This window comes from Zootoca vivipara, chromosome 10 (assembly GCF_965207765.1).
Source record: "Zootoca vivipara chromosome 10, rZooViv2.hap1.1, whole genome shotgun sequence".
Lineage (NCBI taxonomy): Eukaryota > Metazoa > Chordata > Lepidosauria > Squamata > Lacertidae > Zootoca > Zootoca vivipara.
The window spans coordinates 12,904,809-12,917,853 of NC_142593.1; the positions used below are offsets into that span (position 1 = coordinate 12,904,809).

The following is a 13,045-nucleotide window of genomic DNA, read 5'->3' on the forward strand; positions in this document are numbered from 1 at the left end:
TTAAAAGTTTAGGAGAATGGAGGATTCCCTGGCTGTGCTCAGCTTTTCCTTTTCCTTTTCCATCATGTGTATCACACACAGCACTGAGTAGGAAGCTGGAGTAAGAGGGGCAAAGGTCTTACATTGCTCTCCCAAGTTAGCACCTCATTTAAAATGAGCAGGAAAAACCATTCGTAACATGGTCCAAATGTTTTAGTATGTCTATCAGCACACAGAGGAACCTCTCCTACAATGCCTCCATTGTTCTGTCTCAAGCACAGTAGCCCTGAGTATGGTCAGATGATATACTGACAAAAAAAAAAACCTTTAAAAAACCCACATGTACACTTTTTTACATTTGTGGTTTTTATTTCCATTCTTAAGGAAATCAGCCCTGAGTGCTCACTGGAAGGACAGATCGTGAAGCTAAGGCTCCAATACTTTGGCCACCTCATGAGAAGAGAAGACTCCCTGGAAAAGACCCTGAGGTTGGGAAAGATTGAGGGCACTAGGAGAAGGGGGCGACAGAGGACGAGATGGTTGGACAGTGTTCTCGAAGCTACAAACATGAGTTTGACCAAACTGCGGGAGGCAGTGCAAGACAGGAGTGCCTGGCGTGCTCTGGTCCATGGGGTCACGAAGAGTCGGACACGACTAAACAACAACAACCTTTCAGAGCAGTTAACAATTGTGCCTTCTTGTAGAGGCATAAGGTAAAGGTACCCCTGACCATTAGGTCCAGTCGCGGACAACTCTGGGGTTGCACGCTCATCTCACTCTATAGGCCGAGGGAGCCGGTGTTTGTCCGCAGACAGCTTCCGGGTCATGTGGCCAGCATGACTAAGCCGCTTCTGGCAAACCAGAGCAGCGCACGGAAATGCCGTTTACCTTCCCGCTGGAGCGGTACCTGTTTATCTACTTGTACTTGACGTGCTTTTGAACTGCTAGGTGGGCAGGAGCTGGAACCGAACAACGGGTGCTCACCCCATCGTGGGGATTTGAACCGCCAACCTTCCAATTGGCAAACCCTAGGCTCTGTGGTTTAACCCACAGCGCCACCCGCGTCCCTGTAGAGGCATTCTGGAGGAAATACAATAGGAAACTTACTAAGCTGTATTCTCAGTGAAAACATTTTTTGAAAAAGTTCCTAGCAATAAAGAGGAAAAATCAATTTTACTTTAGAAAGTTTTCCTTTGAACTTAGGGTACACTAATGAGATATATATCTCAAAACTATTCCCACCCGAGATGCAAGGCTGTTTGTTTGTTCAAAAGAGTGTTAGGGGACCTGGTACTGCAGCTCAACAACATCTGGATGGCTAGAGATTCCCTGCCGATTCAAACCACTTTACACCCCACCTTTTCTAATAAAATGCCAGAGGTGGCTAACAAGACACTCAGAACATGTTTTAGAAATTCATAATGCACAAAACACAAAATCTAACAATTGATATATAAATGATATAACATATCAATGATCAGCTAAACACACATCCTTACAAAAAATCTATACTTAAAGCACAGCCACCCAAGAGACAATATTTTCAGGCTCTGTTGTGGTTTCCATATTCTCTTAGCAGCAAGATAACTCATCATAGCATGACAAGGGGCACTTTTGCAGCCATTCCCTTCACTATAACATAAAGCATAGCTGCCAAGTTCTCCCTTTTTTTAAGGGAAATTCCCTTATGCTGAATAGGCTTCCTCGCGAGAAAAGGGAAAACTTGGCAGCTATGACATAAAGTTGCATTCACTTTGGAAAGTGAGACTGCAAGTCCTCCTATTTTATTTTCTATCTGAGCCATATTTTTTAATTAGTTTAGAATTTTTTTGTGTCTGGTTTTTTTCAATTCCATTTTTGACCAAGTGCACTCACCTATATATTTGTGTAGACCAGAAACTCTTCATTCTGCCACTGCATAAGACACTGCTTATTATTAGATGCCAAACATTTCATGTTAGGATAAAATCTGCGGGATGTTTCCCATATTTAAAATTTCCTTACTCACTGTTTTGGAAGATAGGACTTATCTGGAAGCATGTTGCAAGCAAAACATATAAAATCAGTGTTCTTTATTATTTCATTTCTTATTAAACATAGCTGACCTTGTGCTTGAAAGCCACATCAAACAGTAGCTACTGAATGCAAATCAGTCAACTACCAGGTGTGAACTAGTTTCAAGTCTTGTCCTTCGTTATTAATTTCATGTGTTAAGAAAGAGAAACTGGCTTCAGCTGGGCTTAGTCATTCCAACATTAGGTAAGAGAAAGGGGTGTGTGTGTGTGTTTGTGTGTGTGTGTGTGTGTGTCCTCTACTTCTTCCTGTGGCTTATTAGCACAGCTGGAATGGTTTCAAGGTTAAATCCATGATGGGGGTGTGTGGAGCTGAACAACTGATCTTCTGTAATGGCTAAGCCTCCAGCTAAAGATATGAACTGGATCTTATTCAAGTTTACTCAGAAGGACAGTGGTATCTTGGTTCTCAAACTTAATCCGTTCCGGAAGTCTGTTCTAAAACCAAAGCGTTCCCAAACCAAGGCGTGCTTTCCCATAGAAAGCAATGCAAAATGGATTTAATCCGTTCCAGATTTTTAAAAACAACCCCTAAAACAGCAATTTAACATGAACTTTACTATCCAATGAGACCATTGATCCATAAAATGAAAGCAAAAAAACAATGTACTGTACTGCAGTCACACAATCAATCAGTAGCTGAACTGGGTTCCACACAGTCACAAAAGCAAAACAAAAACACAAAATGAATAGCAAAAACACACAGAGGCCTCAGCATAACACTCAAAACGGAAGTGTGGCACTCAAAACGGAGCACGTTCGACTTCTGAAAAAGGTTCACAAAACTGAACACTTACTTCCGGGTTTGCAGTGTTTGGGTTCCAAGTTGTTTGAGTACCAAGGCGTTTGAGAACCACAGTACCACTGTAACTCTCAAAGCAAACGGAATGCATAAGATTGCAACTTTAATGCATGAAGAAAAAATTCACCAATAAGCAACGAAACCTGAGAATTGGATCTAATCACAAGAATAAATGTAGAATCATATACAAGCCCATGACTTAGGTTTGTAAAGTACTTTCATAATCAAAAGTAGTCATCAGACCATGTATTATAGCCTGATAATACAATGGCCGAGAACAACCTCACAGATATGCTCTAATTATTATTTTTTGTCAGTGCCTACATTTATACTACGTTCTGTTTAGTTTGGGGGGTTTTTTAAAGTGAAAAATTGCTTCACATTCCTGACAAAATCTACTAAAAACCTTAAAACTTAAATGCATGTGCATGACCTTGCTGTGGAATTAATTAAATTCAATAAATAATATAAATATAAATTCAAATAATAATAATAATAATAATAATAATAATAATAATAATAATAATAATAATAATAATAATAATAATAGGGGGCCGGGAGGAACTTGCCTGCAGACAAATTGGGCCAGTCTGGGGTTTGTTTGTTTTTTGCCTACCTCATAGCAACTGTCACAACTTGCTGGTGGGGAAAAAAGGCATTGGGTTTGTTCCTTAGTCTAAAACAGGCATGGCCAAACTTGGCTCTCCAGCTGTTTTGGGACTACAACTCCCATCATCCCTAGCTAACAGGACCAGTAATCAGGGATGATTGGAACTGTAGTTCCAAAAAAGCTGGAGGACAAAGTTTGGCCATGCCTGGTCTAAAACAAGGGTGGGGAGGAGCTAGGAGGAAGGCTTCTGCCTGAATCGCCAGACGGGGTCGACCAGGCCACAGAACTCCCCAAATGGCATCCTGGAGGGATTCCTCTCTTTGATGCGTTTCATGGGAAGATCCTTAACCCAGGATTGACCCTGGCCGATGCAGGATACAAACGCCCAGTAAAGGTAAAGGTAAAGGGACCCCTGACTGTTAGGTCCAGTTGCAGACAACTCTGGGGTTGCGGTGCTCATCTCTCTTTACTGGCCTAGGGAGACGGCGTTTGTCCGCCGACAGTTTTTCCGGGTCATGTGGCCAGCAAGACTAAGCCGCTTCTGGCAAATCAGAGCAGCGCACGGAAACGCCATTTACTTTCCCGCCAGAGCGGGAACTGCTAGGTTGGTAGGAACTGCTAGGTTGGTAGGAACAAGGACTGACCAATGGGAGCTCACCCCATCGTGGGGATTCGAACTGCCGACCTTCTGATTGGCAAGCCCTAGGCTCAGTGGTTTAGACCACAGTGCCATCGCCCATTACCTATGCCAAACCCCTGCTTACATCTGTAATCAATAAAGATGTGGCCATTTTGATCCTGAAATGTTGTCATATCATTTTACTGCTTCACGTGCCCCAGCCCTGGTGGCCTTGGGCTCACTGAGCCTGGGCCCGCAACTGTGTGGAGGTGGGAGGTGAGACTTTTATGCCAAAACACATGCTGCTATGCCACTGCAGGAAGTTCTTCAGGACTAACCAATCAGTCATTTGATAGGCAAAATGTTTAGATGGCATTAAATTGTGCCTAATGACATCCATACTGAGTGAAGGGTTGATTTCACGAAGTCTGAAAGCATTTTTATTTGTCAAAAAAACCCCTCAATTTATTTTATTTATTCCTCCAAGGAGCTCGAGGTGGTGTACATAGTCCTCCCACCGAGCTATATAAAGCTATTATATGATATGTTTAAAGTAAAATTCACACTCCTTAAAATTACATGCATCAATACTGAAAAGCAGTACTTACAAAGGTTACTAGAATTTATCACATTTACTTTGCAAGAAAAATAATCTTTTGCGTGTTTTGCGTCCTTACAATGTCTTTGAATGTGAATTTTATTATGTTGAGCACAGCATAAGGCTTCAGTTGTTTGCAGTACGTTAAGCCACTGAAATAGCAAATATGATCTATATTATGGTCATGTGTTTCTATTTTCTTTGACTATATACAAGTGTTTTTCAAACACACATACTTCGGAGCACGACTTGGGGGAAATTAACTTTGACTTGCAGCTCTATTTCTAAGAAACTAATATTCATTTTCTTTCAGCACATCAAGTGTTTCCCATTAGTGAAAGAGGAAAGGAGGGAGAGATAAAAAGCTTTCTGCGCTGTTGTCGCTTAAAAAGTATAAATAATATGTGGTACTTTTGAAAGGGCTCTGTAGAAGACTGCTGCCTGGGGCTGGGGACCACTGACGACTCATTTGTCACTTAAAAGATGTATCAGTGACCATACATACAACAAAATAAAAAAATTCCTTCAGTAGCACCTTAAAGACCAACTAGGTTTTTATGCATGCACACGAAAGCTCATACCAAAATAAAAACTTAATTTTTTTTAAATTTTGTTTCGACTCAGACCAACACAGTTACCTACCTGTAACATACATACAACAATGAAGAGATAAGAGAGCTTTGAAATATCAAGCAGTATATAGATCCCTATGAATAAATAAAAATAGCAACACTTTAATGTAGAATAATCCTAAGGACGAACAGCCAAGCACTGGAATCGGAGGGAGAATTAAACTACACTGGCAAAGTTATATACCGTATGTATGTATAGACACCATCTTCTGCCCCTAAAACACGGTCCTCCAGGCAAAAATTGGAGAACAAAGAAACAATCCCTAGCAAGATTTTAAAAAAAAACACTTAAAAGTTTAGCAGGAAAAAAATGTCTCAACTGTCTTATCTAAAAAACATTAGAGAAGAGGCCAATCTAACTACATTTGGGAGAAAGTTGCACAATCAAAGTGTCACCACTGAAAATGCTATTCTATCCTGATATAAAATATGCGGCTAGTAAAAAAAACTTGTATCTAAATACCTTCCAGATATCCCTGATGACTGGCTATGCTGGCTGGGTTTGCAGTCTAGCAATTCCTAGATGGCAGCCCCAGTCTACATATCTACGGCAGCTTCTTATTTTTTGTTTAATGATGTGAATAAAGCCAATGTGAATTGAAAATGTCAGGGAACAGTCTTCACTTAGTGCCTCCAAAACATATGGGCTACAAGTAATAATAATAATAATAATAATAATAATAATAATAATAAATTTATTATTTATACCCCACCCATCTGGCTGGGCCATCCCAGCCACTCTAGGCGGCTTGCAACAAATATAAAACCAAACATACAAAACTTCCCAATACAAGGCTCCCTTCAGATGTCTTATAAAAGTTGTGTAGTTCTTTATCTCCTTGACATCTGATGGGAGGGTGTTTCACAGGGTGGGCCCCACTGTCGAGAAGGCCCTCTGCCTGGTTCCCTATAGCTTTACTTCTGGCAGGGAAGGTCCTCAGAGTTGGACATCATCTAAAGTGTGCTTGTTTTTACACAAAAATACGCAAATTTCAGCTTAATGGAAGCTTGGATATGGTGACATGCAACACCTCTATTTGTAACCTGCATTCCCAGGATTCTTCTGTCACTTGAGAACCAGCCCTTAAGAGCACCCTTAGGAATTAGCCTGGGCCTAAACACGCCTTCCTGTCTAGTCTTCCATAGGAACACAGGAAACTGCCTTATGCTGAGTCAGACCAACAAACACTCCATCTAGCAAACACTCCGGAAGTCGCTTTACGTGTTTCCGGTCATGCGCGGAAGCAACTTCTGGCACTGGCGCCGCCATTTTCTGGTGCCCATAGAAGGGCGAAGCGCCACCGGAAGTTGCGTCACGCAACTTCCGGTCATGCGCGCGCTGCCGATCCCGGATCTTTACGTCCCGAACTTGGCAGGTATGGGGGAAGCAGAAGACTTCTTTAGACATTTATTTTACAACAACACATGGCAACTAGAAATAATGGCAAGTTTTGTTTTTCAGAGTGACAGTCTGTGCCCTTTTCCATTGCCTATCCTTCTAGGTAATAAGATCCAGGAATATGTATTCATGTTCTCTCACACGCTCGGTTAGGTTTTTGGAGCAATAGTAAAGGCAATTTGGCCATTTCACTTAAAAAGGAGAGGAGCACAAACGATGGTCATTTGTGGTGCTTAAATGCTCCAGCTGGAAAGAGCTCGCAACCATTTTGTGAACACTGATTTGCTCTTCTAAGAGCGTGCTTTAGAACTGGCTTACGTGCCAGTATTGCTCTGTGTTCTCTCAGTTTTTTCTTTCCCACTACCAAAAATATAGTTCCTTTGACTACAGTTTTTTCCAGGGGATGGGCTGAGTCAAAGAACACATCACAAGCACATTATCCAGTTCAAGTCACGATGGCATGGATTTTGATGCACCTATAACAGAAGCCAGAGACTCCTTTACCGAGTAAAGGACAAATTATTCTGAATACATAGATGTATTTGTTTTATTGGAACTGATTTTGAAAAGCTTGCGCTCTTCTCAGCACAGGGGAGTTTCGCAATATAGAATGGCTACAGCCATCACATCCTGGTTTATAATGGTATTTAGCATCACTCACATATCGAGGGAGAGTTTAGCTCAGCATCTAGATAGAGTAGCCACTATGAAGAGAAATTAAAACATGCTGAGAATGCAGCCGCTGTTTATCATTATTCACCATGAATACCTGTGCTTAGCTTGTGATGTGTCAGATCTTAGAAATAAATAAACAAACAAAAGGGAAGGACAGGAATTTACTAGGACATAAACTCCAGAATCAAGTCCTATGTGTGTCTCCTCTCTGAGACAGTCACAAATACCGCAATTCACAATTTATATGATGCTGCTTCTTAATTCATACGTGAGTCTGAAGAGTGTACCTCCATTTTTTCATCTTATATGAAGCCAGGCTAAATCTCAAGTCTGGAGTGAGACACAATAAATTATTTTACCCACCTCACTGCACATATTGGAACAATGTATCCGAGTCTATAAAAACCCTGGAAAAATGTGTCTAACCACCAGTCCAGTATATTTAATTTGTTCAGTGCAAAACATCCTATTTTATAATTCCTAGAGCCAAGACTTGTAAATAAACTGTCCTGCACAGTAGCATATGAGTGGCAAGTCTAATAAATTCACTGAGAGTGCAACCTGTCTGCTTGGCAGTAAGTCCCATTGTTTAGGGGACGCGGGTGGCGCTGTGGTCTAAACCACTGAGCCTAGGGCTTGTCGATAGGAAGGTCGGCAGTTCGAATCCCCGCGACGGGGTGAGCTCCCGTTATTTGGTACCAGCTTCTGCCAACCTAGCAGTTCAAAAGCACGTCAAAGTGCAAGTAGATAAATAGGTACTGCTCCAGCGGGAAGGTAAATGGCGTTTCCGTGCGCTGCTCTGGTTTCACCAGAAGTGGCTTAGTCATGCTGGCCACATGACTCGGAAAAACTGTCTGTGGACAAAAACGTCGCCTCCCTCGGCCAGTAAAGCGAGATGAGTGCCGCAACCCCAGAATCGTTCGCGGCTGGACTTAATTGTCAGGGGTCCTTTACCTTTACCTTTTTAACCCATTGTTTACTGAGGCTTAGCCCAGTAAATAGTTAGAGCAGGAATGCAGCATCAAATGTTTGTCATTAATTCATCAGAATAGTTTCACTGGCAAATGAATTTAGAGCAATGTTTTGGGTGAGCAGGTGATTTCGCATGAATGATCTTCTTTAGTTCAAGTTTTTTTGCTTATATTAATTCACCTACATAACACTTTTGGCTACCATAAACAATGGTATATTAATAGGAACTATCGTATTTTCCCATGTACATGACGCCCCCATGTATAAAACGACCCCTACTTCTTTTAACCCAAAATTAAGAAACCAATATTTTTGGGTTGCCAGAGTTGTTGATTACCCTCGAAGTTGTTGATCGCCCCACCAAAAACCGTGTATAAGATGACCCCCCCCACTCATTTATTTGCTCAAAAAATTAAGGGAAAAAATTGTCTTATACACAGAAAAATACAGTATTTTCTCTTCCGATATCTCTTCCTTCTATTCTGTGACTAGGCTCTACTATGATGTCATTTTTAGTATTGTATAATATTAGCTGATACTAGAAATACCTTGCACACACACATTGCCAGTAGGATGGGAGCTATTTCCTCACAGTGCGGTTCCAATTTGCTGCATCCAAACCAGGAACTGTGGTTTGTTTTGCTCCAACGAACTATACTCAGTAAGCCTTGGCTACAGATCATGGTTTGTTGGAAGCAAAACAAATGATACATCGTACTGACATAATGCAAAGCCTGTGGTTTGCTTCCTTCTAGTACAAGCAGGGAGAAGTGGGAAGAATCAGACCAGATGCAATATGCTCATGCACATAAACTATGGTTTATGGCAGACATCCCCAAACTGCGGCCCTCCAGATGTTTTGGCCTACAATTCCCATGATCCCTAGCTAACAGGACCAGTGGTCAGGGATGATGGGAATTGTAGTCCAAAACATCTGGAGGGCCGAAGTTTGGGGATGCCTGGTTTATGGCATACCATGATGTGCCAATGTGGCCAGATTTTAGGTACATTCCAATTGCACCTAAATTGGAGGAAACTATTACCTTGCCTGTTTAGGAACATATATAATAAGCTGTCTGAGGGGAAGTGAAATGGATATATATTGGTCTACCAGCCTAGTAAGTTAGCACAATATAGACACAACCCAAGCAAACCAAAGCACTTTTAAAGATTATTGGTTCCAATGAGAAGTTAATCACATGCCTAGCTCTCAATGGGATTTTCTTGGAAAGAAATATGTATAAGCCTTTCCTAACTAACATTTTAGATGTGCAAGCTACTTTCATGAACACACTTATTGACATCAAAGAGACTTAGACAACTTCTTAGTGAAACATTTGAGTACATTCAGGTTAATATTAATGCTTACTCCTTCCTGTGGATAAGATTGCATATCATGCTTCAATTTTTGTAAACTTTTAACAGCCATAAATTGTTCTCTTGATATTACTTCAGCATTTTTCATTTAACTTTCTAACTAGCACCGCAATTTACAACATGTTAAAAATTCCTGGAATGTCCTATCTCAGTTGCCCTATAAATACACTGGGAGAAGATTTGTTACTTCGTGCTTGTTTGCCTTCTGTCTAATCCTTACAAGTGATCTATTTAAATTCCAAGTTCAACCTTCCACTTTTAACTATTGATCTGTCACATTCTCAGAAAAGGAAAATCACAGGTACTGATCTGAAGTAACCGTAATCTTAAACCAATGGGACTACAGCAGTTGTGATACCAGATTATGCCCCAATATACTTTATGTTAACAATTTAGATTAGCATTTTGTAATCTTTCTTCTTGCAATTCTTGCTTTCAAAATAATAACATTCATATCACCGTTGACATAGTCATCATTTATACTTAAAAGTATATCAATGCAATGGAGAGCATTGCTCATTCTTTTTTTTAAAAAAAAATACAGTACAGACAAGGTCAGGGGTCAGCAAACTTTTTCAGCAGGGGGCCGGTCCACTGTCCCTCAGACCTTGTGGGGGGCCGGATTATATTTTTGCGGGGGGGGGGGGAGAGAGAACGAATTCCTATGCCCCACAAATAACCCAGGGATGCATTTTAAATAAAAGCACACATTCTACTCATGTAAAAACACGCTGATTCCTGGACCGTCCACGGCCGGACTTAGAAGGCCATTTGGCCTTAGTCTGCCTACCCATGGACAAGATCAAGAAGTCCAACGAAACTGCAACCAACTCCCAACCAAACTTTTAACATGACTTGTTGGATACTTTCATTACTGCCCTTCCCAAAGCGTGCAGAAATCTTCCTTCAATGTACATGAATGGACTAAATGGTTGTGATCCAGAGGACCGTTAAGATATGCCCAGTTTCCTTCCCCACTTTGACAAGTAGACCCACATGCCATATAACAGACTCCTTTTGAAACTCTCCTCAGTTTCAGGGCATTTGCCATGTGGCATAAGAAGCTGCCATGTGATTAATATTGGCAAAACCCCTTTGGCTGCACAGCGCCAACTGCACTCTTGTTTCGAACCCAGGCAATGTCATTAAGACCTCCTGAAATTGACAGTTCTAGGATTCCACGAATATGTTTCTGTATGAAGACCAGTATGTAGCTTTAATTCACCCAAAACTGGTACCCTTAATGATTTTTTTCTGTTTGTCACCTCTAGTGCTTCCTAAAATCAAGGTCTTGTTCTGAATTTATGGAACACAAGTAATAACTTACATCAAGTGCATTAAAAGGCACCATATCTTTTATCACATATTATATATCCTACAGATCGACTGGGGGAAAAACACATTCCAAATACATAATGCTTAATAACTGTAGTTATTCTTTGGACATTGAATTGAGAACCCTTTTTGATTGAAATGAAAATAATAATAATATGAAGATAAAGGTCTAAACTAATGCAGTTTCGTCTAAGGTTCTGAATATGCATATCAATGAAAATATCTATTTCAAAATGTGGAACTTGATTTAAATCAATGATTTAATGTGCAACTTTTCTTGATTTAAATCAATCCACCCCAATTCATCAGAACATGTGAGCTAAGCAATGAGTGACGATACCCTAGGTTAGTCCCAACTAGTCACTGAAAACAATGGAGCAGTATATAATTAAGTTGCACCAATGTCAAAATGCTTAGCCTTGGTCAACTTGCTAGAGTACAAAACACGTCATCATTATGATGGGCTTTTGCATTTTAACTGCCTATAAGCATTCATCCCCACATATTATAATCAAGCTTCCACATCTCCCTGTATTTTAAAGGCATTGTTGTTATTTGTTTGTTTGTTTGTTTGTTTGTTTGTTTCACTTACCAACAGTATCACACGGTTCATCTTTATGTACACAGAAATCCTTCCTAAAATTGGGAGGGAAAAGAAGACAAAGCCTTAAGAAAATTGTGCTGTCAGGTGCTCATCTATGCAAATTTTAACAGCTTAATAAATGACAAGGCTCCTCTATTTCAAAAAAGAGCATGTGAAGGAAATCCTGAAATTATCAATTGACACTTCAACCTTAAATCTACAATTTATTTCCCATTTAAAGTGTATGTGGCATCAGGTTGATTAGTTATCTTCCTTAATCATCTGAAATTCACATATTTGTCAGATTTTTCATCCCCTACTGAAACTAAGCCTAAAGAGTACTTATATACATGGGTACTTATACTGAGATCAGCGCTGTTCATGCATGCACTGTTCTCAGCATTAATGTGCAAGCCAGTGTGTCCAATTTAAGCTGGATTTAACCTTTCCACCAAAAAAAAAAAAACCAGTTTTGCAAGGTCTAAATGATCTGCAATGTGACATTAGCCATCCCCGGTTGCTCAACCAAGTTTCAATTCAGTGGGGAAAATCAGATTTTTGCAAGTGAAAATATAGATGAGCCCTAACACTGTTCCAAGTGTCAGAAATGGTACTGAGAGAAAGCCATTTCCGCGCCTGCAACGGAGGTGGGGTTGTGGGCTTCCCGACTGAACCATTGCGTAGGGCCTGCGATCTCAGCCCCTGTGCGATGGAAGGTTCCCGCCTACGTCACCCCCGGGCCGACCAATAAGGTTGGCTGGGGGTGGGGCTCAGCAGTTTAAAGCTCCCTGCAGGCGGGAACTCTGCCTCTTTTCGCCGGGTAGGATTTTTCCCACTTGGGCTAGCCGAGATGGATTTTTCACCTACCTCATAGCAATTCGTCACAACTTTGGTTTGGCGGTTAGGCGTTGGAAATTTGCATAACAATAAGATGAAGGAGGGGCAGGTTACGTCATCAGGTTCCGGTAGATGTACATCACTGGACTCATTACTGGTGGTTAACTTCTCACGGACTTCAACACACGGGTTGGAGTCGGATATAGTCTGATAGGTTCCAACGCCTAAGCCAATACCGCTCAACATCCGTAATCAATAAAGTTGTGGCCTTAACCACCCAATTATAACTTAATTCTTGTGTCTTGTGTCTTTATTTCACGGGGAAGGAGGGACATTGCCACACAATTACCGTAATTTAAGACACTAAGCAATGTAATTATTGCTGCTACCCTAGTTGGGTACAAGTGCAATAAATAAAGCAGCACTTCCTTACCCCATCTCCGGGGACAGGAGGGGAAAGAGATCTACTTTCCATTGTTTCCTTGATGTGTTGAGAACCCTGGTATACTCAAGCAGGGGAATTAGGGAAGACACCACAGGGGGGTGTAAGTTGCC

General features: G+C 41.0%; 1 protein-coding gene across 3 annotated transcripts in view; it reads right to left on the reverse strand.

Annotated features, from left to right (window-relative positions):
* The window catches only part of ADAMTS19 (ADAM metallopeptidase with thrombospondin type 1 motif 19), a 115,931-nt gene that overhangs the window by 61,672 nt on the left and 41,214 nt on the right, over positions 1 to 13,045 (reverse strand). For all 3 annotated transcript variants that reach the window (XM_060280126.2, XM_035099894.3, XM_035099895.3), the window contains exon 7: positions 11,663 to 11,706. In XM_060280126.2, the coding sequence (XP_060136109.2) occupies positions 11,663 to 11,706 (44 nt within the window). The remainder of the gene's footprint in view (positions 1 to 11,662; positions 11,707 to 13,045) is intronic.